This window comes from Oryctolagus cuniculus, chromosome 5 (genome assembly GCF_964237555.1).
Source record: "Oryctolagus cuniculus chromosome 5, mOryCun1.1, whole genome shotgun sequence".
NCBI classification, from domain to species: domain Eukaryota; kingdom Metazoa; phylum Chordata; class Mammalia; order Lagomorpha; family Leporidae; genus Oryctolagus; species Oryctolagus cuniculus.
This window is the reverse complement of record NC_091436.1, coordinates 72,295,876-72,320,555: the sequence shown is the minus strand read 5'-3', so window position 1 is coordinate 72,320,555 and position 24,680 is coordinate 72,295,876. Positions and strand designations below refer to the sequence as shown.

Sequence of the window (24,680 nt, the reverse complement as noted above, 5' to 3'; positions counted from 1 at the left end):
GTGACTTTGCCCCAGCCCAGCTCCACTCATTGCAATACTGTGGGCAACTGAGTAGTGAAACAGTGGATGGGCTCTCTTCCCCAGTCCTGACTCCCCAGCTGTGTCTCTGTGTTTCAAATAAAAAGACAATATTTTTAAAAAGAAAAAAACCTGAACTAAATCTCACATCTTATATAAAAATGAATTCCAAATTGATCACTGATTTAAATGCAAACTTGAAAACTATAAAACTTTTAGAAGAAAAATTGGACAAAATCTTAATGACTTCATAGTTAGGCACAGGGGCTGGCATTATGGAGTAGAGGGTGGGGCCGCCATTGGTGATGCCAGCATCCCTTATGCCTGGTTCAAGACCCAGCTGCTCCACTTCCCATCCAGCTCCCTACTAGTGGCCTGGGAGGGGCAGTAGAGAACGGCTTAAGGTACTTGGACCCCTGCACCCTTGTGGGAGACAGGGAAGAGGCTCTGGCCCCACCATATGTTTACTATACAACTCAGCAAACTGCACTCCTTGGGAATTTATCCCAGAGAAGTGAAAACTATGTCCACACACAACCTGTACATGAATGTCACAACAGCTTAATTCTTAAGAGTCCCAAACTAGAATCAAAAAAAACATAATAGGTGAACAGTTAAACAGATTGTGATGTATTCCTAATCATGAAATACTACTCACAAATTAAAAGGAATGGACTACTGATATATGCAACAGCTTGCATGGATTTCAAGGGTATTTATGTTGAGCCAACAAATACTTAATCTGAAAAGGTATATGCTTGTACAATTCTATTTATGTAACACTTTTGAAATGAAAAAATTAGTTAATCAGTGATTTCCAAGGGTTAAAGTTGGGTGTAAGTTCTGACTATAAAGGAATAGCATCAGGAATATTCTTTGCGATTCCGCATCCTAAATACAATGGTTGTTACACAGATCCATACCTGTGATACAGCTCGGGCACATTCTCATGTGCTCTAACACACGTACACATACACAATGAATGTAATGTGTGTAAAGCTGGTGAAATTCAAATAAGGTCTGTAGTTAATAACATCATGCCACTGTTCATTTCCTGGCTTTGTAATGTACTAAGATGCTATCAATAAGGAACTGGGTAAAGAGTATATGGGAATTCTCTTAAATCTTTTTAAAGATTTACTTATTTGAAAGACAGAATGAAAAAGAGATGGAGAGAAATATCTTCCATCTGTTGGTTCATTCCCCAACAGCAATAACAGCCAGGGATGGTTCAGGGTAAAGCCCGGAGCCAAGACTCCATCTGCATCTTCCATATGGGCGGCAGAAACCATTTGTTGCTCCAATGTGCATTAGGTGGAAGATGGAAGCACAGAGCATCCTGGACTGGAACTACCACTCCAGCTCGGTACCCCAGGTGGCAGCTTAACCTGCTGCAACAAAATGCCAACCCTTCTCTGTATAATTTTTGCAACTTTTTCGCAGTCTTATTTCAAAATAGTTTTTAAAAGATTAAAAAGTACAAAAGGGAAGTAGGCATTTGGTGCACAGTTGGGACACCTCTTGGGGTCCCTACATCTTTTATCAGAGTACCTGGTTCAAGTACAAGTTCCATGGCTTCTGATCCAGTTTTCTGCTAATGAATACCTAGGAGGCAGTGGTGATGACACCCATGTGGGAGACTTAGATTGAGTTCCAGGCTCCTCACTTTGCCTTGGAGCAGTGCTGGCTGTTGTAAGCATCTGGGGAGTGAACCAATCAATGGAACATTTCTGTCACTCGGTCTTTCAAATAAAATGAAAATAAATAAACTAGTAGTATCTTTCAAATAAAATGAAAATAAATAAACTTGAAGTGGAAAAAAAGGGCACATACCATCCTTGATTATAACTATCCAGTTTCTCTTCTGTAGGTGACTGATGATACCAGCTTTGTATTTAAACTTCCAGAGACATTTAAAACACACAGAATTATTTTAATGTATTATTTTGTCTTACTTTATAAAAAAGGTAATACAATATATTTTCTGCATTTTGTTTTTTTTCACCTAACAATTTATCTTGGAGATCGTTTCATAATATAGCATAAATATATAGCAAGAAAGTAAAATTTTATTTTTAAGTGCCATATGACAATCCATTGTGTGATATAATTTATTTATGCAGTCACCACTTAATGGGCATTCAGGTATTTCTAATTTTTTGCTATTATCAAAATCATGAGATTGAATTATATATGTAATTTCATGTGTTTGAGAGTACTCACAGTAAAATCCCAAGAACATGCTAGAGTACGTAGATTTTTAAGTTTGTAGTTGCCACCCATAGATGTTGAACCAACTTACTAGTCCATGAGTAATATGAAGGTTCTTCAAAAATTGGTTGAAAAAGGAACTAAAAGATTATTTTGGTACACAAATAATATGAATTTTTTGAAGACCTGTGCTATATGAGTGTCTAGTACTCTGGTTTCCCCACACTGTCACCCATACACTGTAAATTCAATGTTTTCATACTGACTGATCTAACAAGTATAGTTTTTACTTATCATGAATGTAAGCATCCTTCTTGAAGCTTAATGGTCATTTATCTTTCATGTCTTTTTGTTTTCTCCTGAGCGCTGCTTTATTTTTCAATAGGTCCTTCACTTTCTGGCCCAAATTCATTCCAATATTTTTTTAAAGTTTTATGTTTCTAGGTTTTTGCTCATGTTATCCAATCTTCCATTCACTTTATCTGGTCTACCTTTTAAGATTCAGTTCAAGGGGTCAGCACCGTGGCTTACTTGGTTAATCCTCTGCCTGTGGCGCTGGCATCCCATATGGCCGTCAGGTTCTATTCCCGGTAGCTCCTCTTCCAGTCCAGCTCTCTGCTGTGGCCCGAGGAAGCAGTGGAGGATGTCCCAAGTGCTTGGGCCCTGCACCCGCATGGGAGACCAGGAGGAAGCACCTGGCTCCTGGCTTCCGATCAGCATGGCGCCGGCCATAGCGCCCATTTAGGGGGTGAACCAACGGAAGGAAGACCTTTCTCTCTCTCTCTCTCTCTCTCTCAAAAAAAAAAAAGATTCAGTTCAAGTGTCACCTTCCTTATAACTTTAGGTAGCTAAATTTAGATATTCTTAAAGAATTACATAAATTGTGATATACAATTAAGGATATATTAAGTATTATTATGATGAAACTGAGCCTCTGAGACTGAGAGGATCTGCCTTCTCAGTGACAGCCCCTCACCTCCCTCATGCCTCCCCTATTTTAGAAAATGAATCTTTCAGTGATCAATATTGCCAGAATTCTCAAAGCTTTAAGTCATCTTACCACAATTAAAAGAAATTGAGTTTGTACTAATGGTACTGATTTCCTCCCTACCTTGAATCTGTGATCATCTTGGTATCTGAGGTTCTAAAGGAATGGGTATGTTTTCCCATTTAATTCATCTAAAAGTCACTTATCATTAGGTACCATGCTGACAGCGAACAAGACAGGCAATAGATCTTTTTCTTCTTGCAAATACTTTATCACCTTCAATCACTGCATTACTCCCTTGGGGCCTAGATTCCCCTGCCTCCATCCCACTTTCTACCCAGCTGCTGAGTGTTGTTTCTCAAACCGAAGTCCAATTCTGTTTCTCCTTCAGTAATCTGCACTGTCCTCAGCGTGAGGTCAACCCTAGGTGGTGTACCTAGCTTTTCATAAGGTATGGCCTAGAAAGTTCTTACTTCATACCTTGCAACTCCTTGCCCTCACCTCTTGGCCTCCATCTATACAATTTACTTTCTAAGGAACACTTTGCATTTTCTCAAAAACTTTCTCACAGATTCTCAAACTCGTCCTCTGGCCTCTTCAACTGCTTCTAAAATTAGCCAACTCCTTCAAAACAGTTCTCTAAATAAACCTCAGGCAAGAAGTTTCCCTGATCCCAAATATGGCTAAGATGCTCATTCTACATTCACCCTACAAAACTTGGAAAGAGCTTATATTGTACCTTTTCTAAAGAAATAGCTGTTGAATGAAAAACAGTTCAGAAAAAAAAATAAAACTACATGAGGGATGATAGAACATCACCTGCTCTACCACAGGCAATCACTGCTAAAATTTCAGTCTATCTCTATTCTCTCTGTATCTCTAGCTACATCTATACTTGCAACTTCATAATACACACTGATCTGTAACTTGCTTCTCAACACTATAACCTAATCATTTTGCCATGTGGATGCAAATTCTTTTTTTTTTAAGATTTATTTATTTATTCAAAAGTCAGAGTTACACAGAGAGAGGAGAGGCAGAGAGAGAGAGAGAGAGAGAGAGAGAGAGAGAGAGAGATCTTCCATCCGATGGTTCACTCTCCAGATGGCCCCAACAGGCCAGAGCTGCGCCGATTCGAGGCCAGGAGCCAGGAGCTTCTTCCAGGTCTACCACGTGGGTGCAGGGGCCCAAGGACTTGAGCCATCTTCTACTGCTACCCCAGGCCACAGCAGAGAGCTGGATCGGAAGAGGAGCAGCCGGGACTAGAACCGGTGCCCATATGGGATTAACCCACTGCGCCACAGCGCTAGCCCCGCAAATAGTTTTAAATATTTTGTATTGACTGCACTTTTTTCACAAGTGCCAACTCTATTGGTGGCTGTTAGATTGCTGTTTTTAGCTCATTAATCCCAATCTTGGCTCTGTCCTAACACTTACTACTCAGAACTGTGAGATATTATTCATTTTTAAATTCTCAGTGCCCCTAACACCTCTGTCATACCGTCCTTTTCATACCATATTTGAGCAATATGTTTTACGTAAAGGATGAACTTAAGTTTCTACTTAATACTGGAAGTTAACAGACTGTCACCTACAAGCACCAAGTGCAGTAAGTTATTTCCTTAAGTTGCAAATACAGTATTGGAGGTACCTATTTATCAAAAAGTATACAGGTAGGCATTTATAAAGCCTGGAGGTTAAGGGGCGGGTTGGGATGCCAAATCCCGTATCAGAGTGCCTCGGTTTGATGCTGGGGCTCTGGTTCGATGCTGGGAAGCCGCAGGCGACGACTCCAGTGGCTGGGTTCCTGCCACACACGCGAGACCTGTCCTGAGCTCCTGGCCCCCAGTCTGCCGGCCTGTGGGAAACGAACCAACGGATGGGAGCGCGATCTTTCGGAGCAGTACAGCTCCCTTAAATTCTTTCTGAAAAAAGTCAAGATACGCGCGAACAAAAGGCAGACAGAACGCGAAGTATAACCAGGAGAGACCTGTTGGCCTGTCTTCCCCTTCCTCCCCCCGACAAAGGAGGGGAGCACGACCTTGAGACCCCAGCACACACTAGGTTGGCCAGCTCAACTGAAATGAGACAAAGGCCGTTGGGCATATGGCGGCGGCCCCCCGGGCTGCCTTCTTTCCGGCCAGTACCGCTAATCCTCAGCTTTTTCCCGGCGTCCGCGAAGGTGAGGATGGCACCCTAGACCCGGTGTTCCACTAAAAGCGAAAGCCGGGAGCTAGGACGCAGTTTCCGCCGACGGCGTGTGGAGTCCAGCGGCGGCTCCCTCTCCCGCGCCTGCGCAGAACCACCTGTCCCGCGGCGCGCCGAGCGGGAATGCCGCACACACTCACCCGCCCCTGTTAAGCGAAGACGGTGAGCTGGTGCTTCGCGGCAAACAGACCCAAGCACTCCTAAAAAACGAATGCCGGAGCAGCTCAGCTTGTGTCCTCCCGACATCCTGATGAGGTATGCTACCTCTTTTCCGGTCCCTCCAGCAAAAAGCCCCCAACAGAAACGTTCCGGGACCCACTGACGCCGTCTACAGCCGAGTGTCAGGACTGCATTAAATGCTACTACGTATGTGAAAGTGTAGCGAGGTTTTCACGTTCGACATGTAGCACATTGTCTATGCAATCAAACTATAAAATGTTTTATTGTAAACAAACTTGGATATCCTCTATAACGCCTGTTCTTACAGGACCACCTCAAATTTTACGGTCAAAGTAGACATCCAGCCACCAATCTGCTGTGCTCTTTACTTTTGTGTAGCTTTTTCAACAGATACTCTCCCCAAGGACATTTATATGTCTGCAAAACACTGATTCTACTCAGAATCACAAAACTGTGGCAGAACCTGTTCCCTAACGGTAGAATTATTTTCCCTTTCAAGGCATTCAAGTATGACAAGAAGGCCAGAAATCCAAATTTAAAATTTATTTTCTGCAAGTGATCTGCTAATATCCTATATAGGATATTATATAGTATGCAACTGTTAACACTCTATGCAAACTTCATTTAGCGCTTGAATACTGATCAGTAACCTTGTATCTAAATAAATAAAAATCCTTTCCTTCAGTAAGAACAAGGATAAGTTTCCAACATTAAAAGGCAAAAAAATAATTCTACATTTTCAACAGGCAGGATCAAATCGGTGCAGAGTTCTTCGAATTAGTGAACTTTCCTATTCAGAAATAGTGTTTCACTCATGGCTCCTTAGCTAAAATATTGACCTCCTAAGAATGACTGCAGACTTTTCAGTTGCTATGTCCTCTTCAGAGCTCCTCTCTTTAGATACAAGAACATCTCTCCCAATCAAAGCAAAAGTTCTGCACAAAAGAAAATTAAGCGTGTTATATTTGCTGGAGTGACAAGGCCAAGGATAAATGTGAAGTGCAAGTGTCATTACATAAAGTTCTTAGCTTTATTTAAATGCAATGTACTTTGTACAAATATGCCACACTTTTCTGAGCTTTTAAGCTACATTTTCAACACCAATGGCCCAGTGATTTGCCTTAACACTGACGGGAAGCAAAAGGCTTTTAAATCCTCATAACTAGTTTGGTTCATGTATGCACAAAGAGCTCATGGTACTTTACAAACATCAACAAAGAGCAAACCTCACACCTGACTTACATTCATAGTAGTGTTAGATATAATACAGTATATGGATGCATATGGATAGTTTTGATTTCCCAGACTATCATTATGGCTTAGTCTACAAATTTATTTTTATGTAAAACTAGTCTGCATTTAATAATTGTTTTACTAAAAGTGAATTACTCCCAGCTAACTTTAATCACTTTGAAACAGTACATATACTTGACCTACTATAGCCACTCAGTTTGTTTTCATATTTATTAAAAAATTCCACAAAAATGGCCATTTAGAATAATTCTATGATAACTTACACTATTATAATCAGAATGTGGCAGATGTAACTAATTTTTAATCAATGATATCTGATAAACACTTAAGGTAGAAATTAAAGGGTAATTCAAAAAGTTCAAGGGAAATGGAATTTAAAAAAGGTAAATTTATTTTGGTGAAAAAAATTTAAATCCATGCATAGATATATACATATATATATATACATATATATCTTGTATGTGGCTAACAAAAAACTGATTTTCTCTTTTAGATTTTGGACATTACAACCAAATTCTACTTGAAACTGAACAACTTAAAGGGCTAGAAGTACTCAAGACCTTAGAGATAATCTAATACCTGCTTTACCCAGTTGAAGATTTTGAAGGCCATAGTGACTTAGCAATTTGCCAAAAATACATCAGCAGAATCCAAAGACTCTCATTATGTTTCCATTGAAATGCAGTTTCCATTGAACTACATTTAGTACATTTTACAAACTTCAATAAACTAAAATACATTTTAATTTATATAAAGGGAAGAAAAATTCAATTTTTTTTTGACAGGCAGAGTGGACAGTGAGAGAGAGAGACAGACAGAAAGGTCTTCCTTTGCCGTTGGTTTACCCCTCAATGGCCACTGCAGCCCCGCGCTGATCCAAAGCCAGGAGCCAGGTGCTTCTCCTGGTCTCCCAAGCAGGTACAGGGCCCAAGCACTTGGGCCATCCTCCACTGCCTTCCCGGGCCACTGCAGAGAGCTGGACTGGAAGCCGGCACCCTGACCAATACTAGAACCTGATGTGCCAGTGCCGCAGGCAGAGGATTAGCCTATTGAGCCTCAGCGTAGGCCAAAAAATTCAATTTAAATGTAAAGGCTACCATAAGGCAGTGTTGTAGGAACTTTGGATCTAATAGAATTCCTATGTAAAAAATAAAATTTAAAAATCTCATCTACCATCACACTTCATGTGTTCCTTTGAAGAAACAAAATGACACAAAAAATAAACTCTATTTGGGGAATTTACCTATTATGTATTATACTATTAGAAATGGATGCTAAAAAAAAAGATGGTAGAAAACATACACTAATGAGATTCCACACCAATCTTTATTTATATTTTGGGGCCTGAAACAAATTTTATAATTACCTCTTCCAAGTTACATTTATTCTGTTAATGGTGTGGTTTACTCTCCCCCCCAACAAAACCAAGTACAATTAATACACTAAAAATATTTTAAAAGAAAACCTCTTTAAGAAGATAGTTTTTAGTAACCAATCCAGACAAATGATTGTCTTAAAAACTGAATCTATTAATTTCCTGGTAGTGACATTTTAGAAAAGGTTTCATACCAAATTGTACATCTAGTTAACTTATGTGTATGTTTTAACATTCACATCCCAAGTCATTGGAGCCCTTTTAAATATGATCTTAACACTCAAAGTAATTACATGTCAAAGAAATAATGAATTCCTTAAATTTTCCATAAAAACCTGAAAAACCCAAATATCTAATTATAACACTGATGCATCTAATAATCACAAAAATCTTTAAAAAATTTACAGATTTAACTGATAAGAAGCTTCAAAATCATAGCAGAGTATGTAAAATTATCAACTACTACTTTTGGCTGTAATTCATATCTTGCCCAAAAATGTGCATATCCATAGGCAGAATTTTTCTGAGGTTTTATTTTAAAAATAATATTTTACTTGAAGATGAATCTAAAAACCATTTTAAGATATGAAAACATTATACAACTTATCTATTACAAATTAATCAGCTCATTTTGCAATTACCGTGTTAGCTCAACTTACATAAAAAATATTGCACATTTACCTTTGTCTCCAGATATGATTGATGTCTAAACTATATATAATCCCAAAGCACTTTAAAATTATTCTGTGAAATGTCAACTTTATAAGTATCAGAACTAAATGCACTGTAAATAGCCATTTTCATAAACATGCATTTACTCACAGGTGATTTATTACCTTTAGATAAATGCATAACTGCTCAAAATTATTAAGAACCTATGTAGAGGTACAAGAGCACAATAAACAAATGTATTTCTATCTTCATTTTGAGGAAACACTGATCTTGGCAAAATCTGGCATTATTTTTAAAATGAACTATTGCTGGTAAAAAGGTGTACTTTACAAACTTCTCTGTGCCCTGCACCGACTTTCCTTCTTTTTAGATTATAATTTGAAAGCCTCTGCAGATTCATCTATCACTCATAAGTGCATAATCTTATAAAAAGGGATGCTGAAAACAGTTGAGCACTTCAGTTTAAATACCTTGGGATCCCCATTCTACACAGGAGTTATGACTTCCTTACACTGTCAGACCTCTCACTGATCATAATTTTCAGAAACTGACAAATATCAGACCACTTTAATGTTGGGAAATTGAAACAAACCTGCATAATACAGCCTTCTTTCATTGAGCTGAAGTCATATATTTTAAAAAATATAAATAAATCTATTGAATGAGTCCTATTTCTGTAATACCCGAGTGTTTAAAACAGAAATGATTGATTGCAGAATATAATTCCGGACTTGACTATTAGTGTGCAACACAATTGTTTGTAACAAATAACTCTACTGGGTGCAATGACTTGACTGATTCCAGCAATTTCATTTTACAGGAGTGAACCATATTTTATACACACACACACACACACACACACACACACACACATATATATATATTACTTGGAAAATCCCCAAAAATAAAGAACTTTAGAAAGTTGTCAAATGCTTCAAAATGAAAAGTAAAGGTCTATGTATGACCCTCTTCCACACCCTTAAAGTTGGAATTTGACAAAAGTCCATGGGTACAATTACAAATTTTGACAAACTATTAAGTTAAAACCATTTTCTTTGGGGAAATGGGAGGAAGTACCTTTAAAACCTGTTATACAAAATTCCAGCTGCCTTTTTAGAAAAGTACATTCCTTAGATTAAAATCATAAAATTAAGGTGCAAGAGTTTAACAAAAATGAACTAAAGAGCTTTATTGACATCACAGTACATTCAAGAATAATTTTAAGAACATTACAGCTGAAAGAGAATGGCATATTTATAGTCATTATGCACTATTTTTTGAAAAAAAAAAAAAAAAAGTAATACAAAGAAATCCTATTATGTAACTTGGAGCAGCATTTGAAAAAAGTACACCTATTTACAGATTAAAAAAAAAAAAAGATTCTGGTTTCACCTACACAGCCACAATGTGCCTCTATAATGAGACAAGCCCTTAAAACTCATGGAATTTTTAAAACAACATCATGGCAATCTTGCCACATCATTCCTCAGCGCTTACGACGGGGAGGGGTGGTTGATCTGAAAAAAAAAAAAAAAGGGAAAAGACAAATTTAAAAATAAAAATGTATTTTAAACTAAAAAACTGCAATTTTTAATAAATAATATTATATAGGATTTCTAACATTTATGACTATGATCATTTAGCAAGTACCAAACTGAGTTATTAAAGAGAGAGAGAGAAAGGACACTTTCAACTTTGAATAAATTCAAATTTTTTTTTTTTAAAAATCAGACAAAATACTTTAAAAAGTATACTACCTTGATCGGGACTTAGACTTGTGTTTGCGGCTTGCCTTCTTACCAGACCTTTGAGATTTCTCCATGGATCGCGATCGACTATGTTTAGGCTTCTTAGCCTTCTTTTCTTTGCTACTTCCTGGAGATTCAGAACTGCTCCTTCCACTAGAATCAGAGCCTGAATGTTTTTTACTGTCTTTGGTAGTACTTTTCTTACTATCCTGTCTAGAATCATGTCTTATGATTTTAACAGATATAGAACCACTCCTGGAGAATGTTCTTTCACTTTCTCGTTTCCTTTTTAACCTATCATCCTGACTACTGAACTTAAAATCTTTTTCTTCCCTTTTTTGTTTCTCTTTTCTTTTATCCTGTTCACGCTCCCTTTCTTTGTCTTTCTTTTTTCTGTCTTTATCTATACTTCGACTCCTCTCCTTTTTCCTCTCTTGTTCTTTAGCCTCACCTTTGTGCTTCTGACTGCTTCCACTAAGATTTCCACGTTGATCATCAGTTTTACGCCTATCTCGACTCCTACTGCGACTGGAACGATTGGTTCGTCTATCCCTTGAGCGACTTCTACTTCTACGTCTCTCTCGGGAAGGACTCCGATTGCGTCGTCTTTCTCTTTCCATGCTATTCCTATGAGATCTCCTCCTATCTCTAATCTTTACCCTAGCCCTATTGCTCTCTATTTTAATTCTGTGAGAGTAGCTTCTACTCCTACTACGTCTAGCTTTCATTGCTGGAGATCTACTCCTACTATGTCTCTTTTTCCTTTTAGGAGAAGAAGACCTAGAAGAAGTCCGACTACTACCTGAGCTAGAACTGTATGAAGAGCTAGACACAGTACTACTAGTACTACTAGTTCTGCTATTGCTACTTGAACTACCACTACTAGAACTTCCTGATCTACTTCTTCCCTGTTTTTCTTTTTCTTTATGCTCTTTTTTTGGTTCTAAAACTGATGTAGTCTCATTTGGAGTTCTTTTCTTTTCATTAACCACATCACCATCTGCTTCTCTTGCTTCTAGTAGTGATAAACTATTTTGCTCTTTATGGATAAATTCATTCATCTCTTTTGTAACTCTTTCTGTTTGTTGCTTTTCTTCTGAAACAGAAAAAGAAAAATACTAAGAAAACTGGAATATAACAAGAAAAACTCCTAATTTTAAAATTTTAAGCTAGCAGACTTTTTTTTTTTGACAGGCAGAGTTAGAGAGAGAGACAGAATAAGCTAGCAGACTTTAACAATAAAGCAGAACTGTTCAACAAAGTTAGAAAATGCAAACCATGTAAGTAATTCAAAATTTTTGACAGCCACATTAGAAAAATAAATAGAAAGGGGTAAAATTAATTTTAACATCTTACTATCAAAAATACTGCCATTTTTGACGCATTATCAATTAAAAAGAATCCTGAGATATTCTGCTAATTTTTTCCATGTAAATTCTTTTAAATCTAGTGTTTTTTATGCCTATAGCCCATATTAATTTGGGTCATTCACATTTCAAGTGATCAGTATCTCTAAGAAGTAAGCTATCCTATCCAGCACAGCAAGAGGGTATCAAAATGTAGAGGGGCAAACAAAGCAAGTAAGAAAAGATTTCTCTTGTGTTCCATTAAAGCAACTTAAAAATCAACAAGTAATTTATAGGAAACTTTTAGCTCCTTTTATCTTTCAAATAACCCAAAAAGATTTTTTAATAATGAAATTCTAAATAAATATTCTTTCATTATTCCTAATATTATTACATAAAACTTCTAGGAGCAGGCATTTAGCCTAGAGGTTAAGATGCCCGTATCTCACATTGGGAGAGTCTGAGTAGGAAATAGCTCTGGCTCCAGCTTCTTGCTAATGCAGATCCCGGGAGGCAGTGGTGATGGCTCAAGTTAATTGGACTCTGCTACCCATGTGGGAGACCTGGATTGAATTCTCAGCTCCTAGCTTCAGTCTGGCAAATACTGGCTATTATGGCTATTTGGGGAACGAACTAGCAGACAGGAATTCTCCTCCCTCCCCCACCCCTTGCAAGTAAACAAACCAATAAATAAATCTGGTTCTCCCTTCTATTATCCTTACAATCCTTATTATCCTTACAAATAAATTTCAATAGTCTTATAAACTGAAATACCCTAGCTAGTTTTACAAATACATTTCTTGCATCTTAAAAAGGTCTTTTTCATTTTAAGAATTTTAACGTTGGGGGCCAGAATTGTGGCACAATAGTTAAGCCACTGCCTGCCAACATTAGCATCCCATATGGATGCTGGTTCAAGTCCTGGCTGCCCCACTTCCTACCCAGCTCCCTGCTTAATCGCCTGGGAAAGCAACAGAAGATGGTTCAAGTGGTTGGGCCCCTGCCACCCACGTGGGAGACCTGGATGGAGTTCCAGGCTCCCAGCTTTCACCTGACCAACCCCAGCCACTCACTGCAGCCATTTATGGAGTAAAGCAGTGGATGGAAGATCTCCCACCCTCAACTCTGTCTTTCAAATAAATAATAAAGCCTTAAAAAAATTTTTTTTAAATGTAACAGTACTCTAAATAGCCTGGCTTATAGCCAGTGGAATGAATGGCTCCTAAAATGAAAAAATTGTAATATCAGTTTCAGTTGTAGCACATATTATTCAGAAATTTAGCCCCAATTTTTTTTTTTAAGTTTTTTTTTAAATTAATTTATTTTTGACAGAGTGGACAGTGAGAGAGAGAGACAGAGAGAAAGGTCTTCCTTTGCCGTTGGTTCACCCTGCAATGGCCGCAGCAGCAGGCGCGTTACGCTGATCTGAAGCCAGGGGCCAGGTGCTTCTCCTGGTCTCCCATGCGGGTGCAGGGCCCAAGCACTTGGGCCATCCTCCACTGCACTACCTGGCCATAGCAGAGAGCTGAATTTAGCCCCAATTCTATCTTTTGATATTTTTAAGTGGTTAAAAAATTTTAGGGCCTGGTGTTGTGGTACTGCGGGTAAAGCTGCTGCCTACAATGCCAGCATCTCATATGAGCACTGGTTTGAGTATTAGCTACTCCACTTCTCATCCTGCTCTCTGCTATTGTGCCTGGGAAAGCAGTGGAAGATGGCCCAAATATTTTGGCCCCTGTCACAAATCTGGGAGACATGTATGAAGATCCTGACTCTTAAGTTTCAGCCTGGCCCAGCCCTAGTTGTTGTGGCCATTTAGAGAAGAAACCTTCAGACGGGACAGCTCTTTGTCTCTCTCTCTAACTCTGCCTTTCAAATAAATTAATCTCTAAAAAAATTTTTTTAAATATACAAAACCAGACAAGAACTAAGCCTAAAAATATACCTTCCATCTGTTTGTCGTGTAACAGCTGTTGTTCTTTTTCTTTTCTCCAAAAAGCTTCCTGTTTTTGCCGGATTCGGTGCCGTAATTCTTCATCATCAGTGTCAGATGACTCAGAGCCTCTGTCGCTTCTCTCATCTTCACTGTCTCCTGATCCATAACCACCCAGTCCACCTGTGTGTATAAAGTTCAGTCTATCATATGAAAAAATTGTATTATGCATTAAAAACTTTTTAAGGCCCGAGAAGAAAGCTCATTTGTTTTTCCATTGCCTTTTCCTGGAAGCGTATGCTTATTCGGGGTGGGGAGAAGTATAAATTTAAATGCTTAAGGAGTTCACTGAACCTTCAAGGCAATGGTTACTTAGCATTTTGTTCTTTCTGGAATATTTCATGTATTTCTCACCATAAACAAATCATGATAATGGCTTTGCTTTGCTGTCCATGCTAATAACAAAAACGATTTAACAAACCAGTAACAAAGCCTCACTAAAGCTTACTTAATTCAACTATCTTTACAAAATTTATGACGACCCTGAAAATACTTCTAAAATTATCTTACATCATTGAAAGTTTATGAACCCCAGGTAGTATACTAGGCAAATTTTCCCTTAAAAAACAAAAATCAGAATACTGTAATTCTCCCTGATATAGAAATAGTATAGTAGTACTGAAACTACTCCCCACCCTGAAGTGATCTAAATAGTAACCATAACAAAAACTGCATGGGCATTTAGCTCTACCCATTTTCTTGATCCTCACAAAACTAATTTGAAATGAAGACATGGAAAAGGCAAATTTAAACTTTTATAGCTTTGGTAATATACCATGCAAATAGCAAATTATGAACACATCACTACTATTATAAGAGACCTTTTCCTCTATGTTAAAACTTGACTTGCTGCAACACAATCTCTGCAACAGCCATTAAAAGCATTAGTGGACAGGTTCATCCCTAAAGCATGTTTGCAATAACTCTGAAAGTGAGTTTAGATACTATCATGGCTAACTTACGAACTATTAAAGCATATATCACGTATATATGTTTTCATATATAATTTTATATCTATAAAATGCATGCATTGGAGCAACTGATGAGGAAATCCTTCATTACAATTTGCCCCAATAGCTATGAATTAGCCATCAGATTGTGAATGCTTTATTCAAAAAAAAAAAAAAAAAAAAAAAGGCAAATCGTGTGCAGACTGCTATATAACCCTGAGACCTAGGTTTATAAACTGAGTAGAAATAGTACAGTTTCAAAACAGAACATGGAGAGAGACAAGGTAAGTGTGATTTTCCCTTTAGGCCCTCTCATAAATAAGGAGAACACTTACCGAGTCCAGTGAGGGAAGCCAGTGCACTGGACTGTGCCAGCTGTTTTGCAGGAGCTTTGTATCACATCAACAACAGGAACAACATGTTAACACAAATAGCCACGATTTCATAGTCATGAGTCTATGGTATTGTTAAATCTACCACTATTGCTGCTTTTTGGGGAGAGAAGAAACATTAAAAACATAACATTCACTTTAAACCAGTAGCATGTCTGGCTTTGAAATTCTAATTCTGATGTGAGTTTAAAATGGTTTAAAATGAGGGAAAATGTTGATCATTATATCTGTATTCCTATTTCTGAAATATGGCATGTAATTTAATTTTTCTTTTCCATATATTTTTAAAGTGTCACTAAAAATATGGGGGGAGGGAGGAATCACTTGCTTCTGAAAGAATTATAACTGATAAACTGAAAAATCTGAAGGTTTATAATCCAAAATTCACTAGTCAGAATAAGTTATATTAGAAGTCATACACCAATACCATGTTATCTATAAAAAAATCTGGAAAAAAATTAAACATCAGGAATTTTTCCACAAAACATTTTACGGACAATAGCATGTAGCTAATTTGTGTTCAGGTAGTTCAGATAAAACAAAAATATTTGCATAGTTTTAATATAGTATCTACAAATCTAACCCTTCTCAGAGTTAAAACATGCAAGATGAGGAATATTCGAATATCTGATAGTAATCCAACAAGGACAACAAAAAGAGTCCAAAATAGTCACCAAAATCAAAATGACCCCAGAAAAAGAAAACCAAAAACATCCACAATATACCTTTCGTTGCTTTTCGGTGTACATCTTTGGCTATGTAATAAATTTCTTCATCTGTGACATCCAATAGAATTTCAGTCAGAAGCATTTTTGTCAATAACATCTAAGGAAAAATATTTTATAAAGTTTCTCAAAAAACTTAAATACAAATCCATTTTATAACAATTTTGAATCAGATCAGCCATTCGAATAGAGTTCTTTGAAAATTATTCTAAAACATCAATGTTTAAAAAATTCTAAAATCTTATGGGTCAAAGGAAAAAATGAAGACAATGAATTCTTACTCTAGAGGGAAAATCCCCATAAGGAGTATCCCTTTCCCTTCATTAAATAATACTGGTAAACAGTACAATACTAGTTTCCTAAGTCAGTTTCTCAAGGTTAGATTAAAAACATCTGGGGAACAATACAAGAATAGTTGGGGAAAAGGATGTTACTCCATTCTACCAAATGAAGTTGTTTTATTCTTGAGTACTCTAATACACTAATAACCTATAGCAGAATTCTTAAGGGAGCTAACATAATATAAAATGGCAAGTTCAACAGACCTAAAGTAAGTGCTGAATTCTAGCCCTGGCTGAGCTACCGATTTCCTGAAATGCAGACTACTCTTCACTAGTCCCTGAGCCTTCTTGTGCTCCACATTGCCCATCTATTAAAATAAGAGTAAAATGACTCAGCATTTTCTAAAGACACTCTAAAAATCATAGGTCTTTGAAGTGAGAAGCACAGCATATTAGAATCTCAATCTCACAAAATGACAATATACAATATGGAAAATCAAAGGCATTCAGGATTCTTACTATGAAGTCTGTGCCCTACTCCAAGGCTTCCTAAACTTGTACTTCTATGAATTCTTTTATCACTTCTCAATGTTTCTATTTAACAAAACACACTTTAGAAAAAATAGATTAATATTCTCTTGAATCTCATATGGCAAAAGACTGTTTTAATTGCAATATTAGTATTGGGAAATGGGCTTAAAGGCTGCTTTTAGGCTGGAATTTTGCGTGTTAAAAGTCATCTGGATTCTGCAGACATTATTTGCCCAGCCAATCTATATATAAACATTTTCTAACTATTCTATAGTTCTCAGTTTAAATGTTTAGATTAGCCACAATTACTAACAAAATAAATCCCTGTACACAGTAAGAAACTAAACATTCTACCATTTGATATTCTTTCTCTTCTTCAGTCATTTCTGGTTCACTCTGCTCTTCTTGAGGAATTGGAGATGGACTTCTTGTGACTTTTCCACTGCTTGCAGCTTCAAGGTTTTCAGCGTCTTCATCTTCCTCATCACTATCCTACACAAAAATAGATGGTAGCCCAAATTCACATTTTTAATCCAAAATTCTTTCCTTAAAGTACACCAAAAATTTAAGACTCCAAATTAAGAAGTGATGAAATAGAAATATAAAAGTAAAATTGCTAATTTACAGTTTTGTACTATAAACTTCATGTGGTAGTTTAAAAAGTATTATCTAGAAAGAAATCTGACTATAAGATAGCTTATGAAAGAATTATTTTAACTCTTTATTTTCTAAACATTTATTTGAAAGTCAGAGTTAGAGAAAGGGAAAGACAGAGAGAAAGAGACAGATTTTGCATCTGCTGGTTCACTCCCCAGATGGATACAATGACCAAAACTGGGCCAGATCAGAGCCAGGACCCAGGAGCTTCTTCCAAGTCTCCCAGGTGGGTAACAGGGGCCCAAGCAATTGGGACATCTTCTGCTACTTTTCTCAGGCCATTAGCAGGGAACTGGATCAGAAACGGAGTAGCCGGGATACGAACTGCTACCCACATGAGATGCCAGTATTGCAGGCACAGCTTTATCTTACACTGTGCCATAATGCCGGCCCCCAAGAATTATTTTAATTCTTAAATTTTGTTTTTCCCTTAGTCAATTTTGACCTTATTTTATAAAAAACCAGAAAAATATGTCCAGAGACACATTTAATTAACACCTATTTCTATATGACAGTTCTAAAATGAATGGTATCAGGAACTTTGGATAAATGTACTACATGTTATTAATCATATGTTTACTTTCCTAAATATGACTAAAAATAAAATATCTTTACATAGTTCCAAGATCTCAGCTGGCCGTGAAAGTTAGCAAAACTTATTTCTCTTTAGCCACATAATGGAAAAAAATAGTTTAAAAAATTAGATATACTTCAGAGTGAGCAAATGCCAGCAAGTTATCACTGTACAATTTTAGGCTTCAGTATCCATAGCACACCTTCAAAAGGGGACCCTTCTTTAGTCAAAGAGGCTTCCCATAGTGACTCATAATGATCCCACTAAGTAAAAGACCAGATGATCACTTCAGTGCTACTCTGGAAAGATTATTTGGACCAGAGGAAAAATATATTTAACACAAGCCCAAAGAAGCTCAAAGGCATTTCAGAAGGAAGGATAATTTCCAAACAATTTTTGACCATAAAAAAAATTTATATATTATATATCTATATATTATATATCTATATATTTTTAAAGGCTTAAAAAATAAAAGAGGTAAACATAAACAGTATTTTTCATTTACTTCTATAACATCCAGTACAAAAAAAATATAGCTTTGGCCTAAGTCTTTTAGGAGAAAGAAAAGTAATTTATAGTATTTATGGAATCTAAGCAAAACTAGAAAGTTCTGCCAAAATCTAGCTGCCTTGCTTTCACTGAGATGTACTTCTGCAGCAGCAAAGGTCCTTGGGCAGAGGACCCATTTCCTGAGTCACATACTAGACAGTGCTGATGTCAAACCAGCACGGAACAAGTTACTGCTGGCTCAGCCCCACTGCTGGAGGCACTTGGAAAGTAAACTAGCAGATGAAAACTCTCAAATAAACAAAAACACACAATCAACCATAGTCCCCCAGGTATACTAACTAAAAATAATCTCAGGAACATTAATATTTTCCTCCAAGCTAAAACATTTCAATGATCTCTTTTACACAGATAAAACTGTCACATGGAGTCTCATGTCAACAGATTCTACTTACAAATTTACTTCTCTGAGGTAAACGAGGCCCATCTCCTCCTTCAGTGTCTTCTGTGGTCTTCTTTTCTTTTTTGGACAGTTGTGAACGTTGCTGCTCCATTCTTTCTTTCTCCAACTTCTTCTGCTTTTCACGTTCCATTTTTTCAAGACCTTCACGAATCCAAGCTGGAAGAGTTCTGCGTTTTACTGCATCTGAAAAAATATTTACAAGTCAGTTAAATAAAAATTACAAACATGAGTTCACTATTTCTGAATTTTTACAAAGATATGAGTAAATTTTTGAAAACCGTAACTTTTAATAGTGTTAACGAAAATGTCTTATGCTTGGATTTTGCCAAGGCAGAATGAAACATTAAAATATCATCTTGGCTGGCGCCGTGGCTCACTAGGCTAATCCTCCGCCTTGTGGCGCCGACACACTGGGTTCTAGTCCTGGTCGGGGTGCCGGATTCTGTCCCGGTTGCCCCTCTTCCAGGCCAGCTCTCTGCTGTGGCCAGGGAGTGCAGTGGAGGATGGCCCAGGTGCTTGGGCCCTGCACCCCATGGGAGACCAGGAGAAGCACCTGGCTCCTGCCTTCAGATCAGCGCGGTGCGCCGGCCGCAGCAGCCATTGGAGGGTGAACCAACGGCAAAGGAAGACCTTTCTCTCTGTCTCTCACTGTCCACTCTGCCTGTCAAACAACAACAACAACAACAAATCATCTTGAGGCCAGCATTGTAGTATAGTGGTATAGTGAGTTAAGCCTCAGCCTGTGACTCTGGCATCCCATATGAGCACTGGTTCAAGTCCTGGCTGCTCACTTCCATTCCAGCTCCCTGCTAACACACCTGGAAAAGCAGTGGAAGAAAGCCACAGTATGCCGGCACCGCGGCTCACTAGGCTAATCCTCCGCCTTGCGGCGCCGACACACCCGGTTCTAGTCCCAGTTGGGGTGCCGGATTCTGTCCCGGTTGCCCCTCTTCCAGGCCAGCTCTCTGCTGTGGCCAGGAAGTGCAGTGGAGGATGGCCCAAGTTCTTGGGCCCTGCACCCCATGGGAGACCAGGAGAAGCACCTGGCTCTTGCCTTCAGATTAGCAGTGCGCCGGCCGCGGCGGCAATTGGAGGGTGAACCAACGGCAAAGGAAGACCTTTCTCTCTGTCTCGCTCTCACTGTCCACTCTGCCTGTCAAAAAAAATTATTTAAAAAATAAAAATTAAAAAAAAAAAAAGAAAGAAAAGAAAGTACTTGGGTCCCTGCCATTCACGTGGGAGACCTGGATGGAGTTCCAGGCTCCTGGCTTTAGCCTGGTCCAGCCTTGGCTGTTGTGGCCTTTTAGGGAGTGAAACTAGCAGATGGAAGAAGATCTCTCCCCTCTCTCTCTGTAACTCTGCCTTTCAAAAAAATAACTAAATCTTTTTAAAAAAAAATCATCTCAAAACCAGCTAAGCTTCTGCCTGCAGCGCTCACATCCCATATGGGCACTAGTTTGTGTTCCAGCTGCACCTCTTCCAATCCAACTCTCTGCTTATAGCCTGGAAAGCAATGCAGGGTAGCCCAACTGCTGGGGCCCCTGCACCTATGTAGGAGACCCAAAGGAGGCTTCTGACTCCTGGCTTTGGATTGGCCCAGCTCTGGCAGTTGTAGCCATTTGTGGAGTGAACTAGCGGATGGAAGACGTTTTTCTCTGTCACTCTCTGTCTCTCTCTGTAAATCTGCCTCTAAAATAAGTAAAAAATCTTAAAAAAAAAAATCTCATTTAATCCTTACAAAAAGCCCTCATAGATCACTACTATTATCAGATCTCATCTGAGGGTGAACGAATAGGTTCCAACAGATTAAGCCATGTGCCCAAGGTTAAAAAGCCAATATACAGTGATGTGGGCTAATTCAGAGTTAATTTCTTATACTAAGTTGCTTCCTAAAATACGAAATCAGAACAGAGTCAAAAGTACAAGCTGTGCCCCAAATCTGTATATATGAAATACATGAAATTTGTTCAGCTTACATAAATTAAAAAAAAAAAAAAAAAACAAGAAAAAAAAGTAGAAGTTCTTTTCTAACTGATTAAGAATTCATTTGAATGAGTACAAGTTAAAAAGCAGTAATCTAGAATCTCCATAAAATGTAAAAAGGAAAGACCTCAATGTCTGGTCCATTAAATGCTGGATGATTTGGCACCATCCAGATATAAAGGGGCATAGATATGTGGGAGGCGGAGTTCTTGGCTCCTGGCTTCAGCCTGGCCCAGCTCTAGCAATTTCAGTCATATGGGAAGTGAACCAACAAATGGAAAATCTGTCGCTCTGCCTTTCAAATAAACAATATTTGAAAAAAATTAGCACTTTAAATAAATAAAAGATCAGTTCTTAACATATCAGAAATAACAGAGCAATTAAAGGAAACAAAGCATCCTTTTAACATGAAAACGAAATCAAGACAAATGTAGTTCATTAAACTTAGGTAAATAGCTACCAATTTGTGGAGGCTCCTGTTTCACAGGAAGTGCAATAGGTGAACGCTGCCGATCCCTGAATGATGACGGTCTTTCTCTTCGATTCTGGGGAGGTGCTGGAGGTCCTGGAGGTCCTGGTTGCCAATAGGGAGGATGAAATCCACCTTGCGGTGGACCAAAAGCAGCCCCATGCTGAAAGAGTATTGCAGTTTATTTTTCTTCACATTAATACAACATACTCTCTGGGACACACACGTGTTATGAACTGGGACAGTAGAAATCCATGTGTGCAGCAAATCCAAGAATTCCATGGTTCTAACATCCACCGATATTTCTGTAGCCCCAAGAGCCTAGGCCTATTTTTCTTATGAAGGATAAAGATTTTCTGCCTATGTAAGGATTTCTGACTTCTAAAAGCCAGTTGATATGCTATTTTTAAGAAGTACAGAAAAGGATATATATATATATATATATATACACATATGTATGTGTGTGTATTTATATGTATACATATGAACATTTTCATTTTAAATCCATTTATAAACTAAGACATCAAATAAGTAACAAGCTTTTTTTAATTAGAAAATGCAGAAAAACTTTAGTCAATTTCAAACTCTCTATTTCTAGGGAACTTGTTTCTGTAATCTTTTAAGATATATTTACTCATAAGCAAAGACAGAAGTTATTATTTTCTATAATTCTGCTATTTTCAGAGGCATTTTTAGGCCAGTTGCCAATGAAGCTCTTTCTCTTATTAGCATGTGATCCACCAATAAAAGTGGGATAAGTACAAATTCCCTGTTGTTGCATTTCTTCAAAAACAAAACAGAAATTGTCTTATCTGTATACCAACTATGAGTATACAACAAGCATCTGCCTATGTATTAATTAAAGGATTACTGTTCTCAGGGTGAACCCTGTACGTCCATTATCAAAGGACATAACTATCCACCTCAGAATTAATGAAAAACTGTATGGATTTTTTTCAAAGTTTTAAACTATGATACCTCAATTTAAAAGGTAATAATTGTAACCAGTTATTTAAAAAAGACACCTGGCATTGTAATTTAATGGTAGACTCTAGCAGAGTAGATAGTGAAAATAAAGCCTTACATGATGACACTATTCCCCATAGAGTTCTATGTCCCTAGGAATGAATTGGATGCTACAAAGGAAATTATGTACAATCCTATTAACATGTCATGTCAGAATGAAAAAGCAAAAACCACTAAAAAACAGTCATAATTCTACATAGTAGAAGGAATTGCAACTAGGAAGATGATCTATGTTCATGTGTTGTATTCATGGCTTAATATTGATAAATAATATATTCAACTACTGTGAATTTTCTAAACTTTATTTAAATATGCCATTTTATAATTATAAATTAGAAAACAAAACATACAGCTATTGCACTTACACATTTTTCATTTTATCCAAATTTTTCCCTAATGATTCTTTATACTATTTTCCTAATCAAATCAAAAGCCAAAAATCTAATGATTTTAATACTCAAAATAAAAACTTCTGAGACACAGTATGTGCTTATCTGTACAAATCTGAGAAGTGAAACACATATCTTAGGAATTCTTGATGAGACACTTCCAAAGAATGGGTTACGTGCACATCTACAATATTAAAGCAACAAAATATCTTTCACCTGATAGTCAAACTGGTTCACTGGCCCCACTGCAAAATTATCGGGTGGTCCACCAAAGTTGTGATTGTTCTGGTTAAATATATGCCTGTTGTCAGGGGCAAATTCCCCACTGTCCTGACTGTTGCTGTCTTCGGAAGGAGGAACAATGTCCATTGGGCCTGGTGTTGGTGGCATCCATGGCTGATCTGGAGGGGGGTGTGGGGGTTGCTGGTGCATTCCCCATTCTATTTAAGATTCAGGCATAAAAACATTCAACAGGGGGTTATAACAAAATCAATACAAATGTTTAAGATCTCAAGAAAACTAGACTTTTCATAAACAAATACAGAAAACTTACGACTTCTTGGTAAAACTCCTTCTGCATATCTTAAAATTAAGCAATGAACTAAACTATCTTACAAATGACTTAAAAGAGCTAATTCAACTCTAATTCATAACCCAAATGGAAACCAAATGCCCAAAATTATTTTTAATGAATGTAACAAAAATCAAAGCATTTTTTAAATGAATTTTCTAATTCTGTTCAGTAACACCACCATAAAAATAATACTTTGAGATTTTATATATTTTTTTCTTCTATGAACACATTTATCCTCACAACATCCCTGTGAGGTAGGGGGAAAAAAAATCAGGTATTATTTTTGTCAATTTCAGGAGGGGAAATTGAGGTATACAAAGATAAACCACTTGCTTAGTCACAAAGAAAGCCAGTATAGTGAAACTGGGGGGTGAAGGGAGGTGGGAAAGTGTGATTCATTTATACACTAGAATTTGGGAATTGAAATATTTTCAAACTTGGAGAAGTCTGGCATTCCAAAAAAGCTAATAATAAATCACCTCACAGAATCAAATAGAGGATTTGTTATCCTTTTAAAAGTGATGTTAGGGGATTAGTTCTTTAGTTTTTCATTCTTACATAGTATGAAAAACAATAATATTCATAGGGAAAGATATGACCACATCATCAGCATACTCAAATGAGAGATTCCTCTATAAATAATTTGAAATGACTATTAAAAATTAATAACACAAGCCATGGAAAACTGAATTAGCATCAAAGACTCTAAATTATACTGTGAAGCAAAAAAAAAAAAAAAACCAACAAAAATAAAACAGACAAAAACTAGAAGTTTTCACTATCTGAAAAAAAGGGGAAAAGGTAGGTGGGCGGATGGTGGGGCAGAGTATATTTGACAGACTTATTTGTCACATAGTGACACAATTTTTCTTTAATTAGAGACTAGCCATGTTTTTACTCTGCCAGTGCTGCTTCTGAAAAGGCCAGAGGTTGCAACAGAGAGACAAAGAATGCTCTCTTCCCTAGATGCCAAGTGAGGTTTCCAGAGTGTTCCCAGCCCCTGTCAGCCTAGGAATGAAGAACCAAGAAAAGAATCAAACTGAGTGCCACAATGCTAGCCAATTGAGTACAGAATAATTTTAACCACAAAATGTTAAGGTCAAATCAAACTGAAACTACCTATTCTTTAAGGAGCATTAATCTGAGTAAGTCATAAAATTAAGCAA

The 24,680-nt window shown here is 37.4% G+C and overlaps 2 protein-coding genes across 8 annotated transcripts in view; both read right to left on the bottom strand.

The window, feature by feature from the left end:
* The window catches only part of COQ3 (coenzyme Q3, methyltransferase), a 26,403-nt gene extending 20,617 nt beyond the window's left edge, over positions 1 to 5,786 (bottom strand). For 2 of the 3 annotated variants that reach the window (XM_070073757.1, XM_051854468.2), the window contains exons 1-2: positions 2,761 to 3,019; positions 1,852 to 1,918 (exon numbers count right to left, since the gene is read on the bottom strand). In XM_070073757.1, the coding sequence (XP_069929858.1) occupies positions 1,852 to 1,918; positions 2,761 to 2,970 (277 nt within the window). In that variant the 5' untranslated portion in view covers positions 2,971 to 3,019. Of the gene's footprint in view, positions 1 to 1,851; positions 1,919 to 2,760; positions 3,020 to 5,565 lie in introns of those variants that run through there. The other variant, XM_008263308.4, reaches the window with a different exon arrangement.
* Positions 5,787 to 10,069: 4,283 nt separating this feature from the next.
* PNISR (PNN interacting serine and arginine rich protein) overlaps positions 10,070 to 24,680 on the bottom strand; it is a 28,665-nt gene continuing 14,054 nt past the window's right edge. For 2 of the 5 annotated variants that reach the window (XM_008263306.4, XM_002714878.5), the window contains 9 exons: positions 23,157 to 23,380; positions 21,517 to 21,688; positions 19,066 to 19,256; positions 17,227 to 17,364; positions 16,061 to 16,160; positions 15,279 to 15,332; positions 13,946 to 14,116; positions 10,664 to 11,750; positions 10,070 to 10,423 (listed from right to left, as the gene is read on the bottom strand). In XM_008263306.4, the coding sequence (XP_008261528.2) occupies positions 10,393 to 10,423; positions 10,664 to 11,750; positions 13,946 to 14,116; positions 15,279 to 15,332; positions 16,061 to 16,160; positions 17,227 to 17,364; positions 19,066 to 19,256; positions 21,517 to 21,688; positions 23,157 to 23,380 (2,168 nt within the window). In that variant the 3' untranslated portion in view covers positions 10,070 to 10,392. Of the gene's footprint in view, positions 10,424 to 10,663; positions 11,751 to 13,945; positions 14,117 to 15,278; positions 15,333 to 16,060; positions 16,161 to 17,226; positions 17,365 to 19,065; positions 19,257 to 21,516; positions 21,689 to 23,156; positions 24,523 to 24,680 lie in introns of those variants that run through there. The other 3 variants (XR_011388604.1, XR_011388605.1, XR_011388606.1) reach the window with 2 other exon arrangements.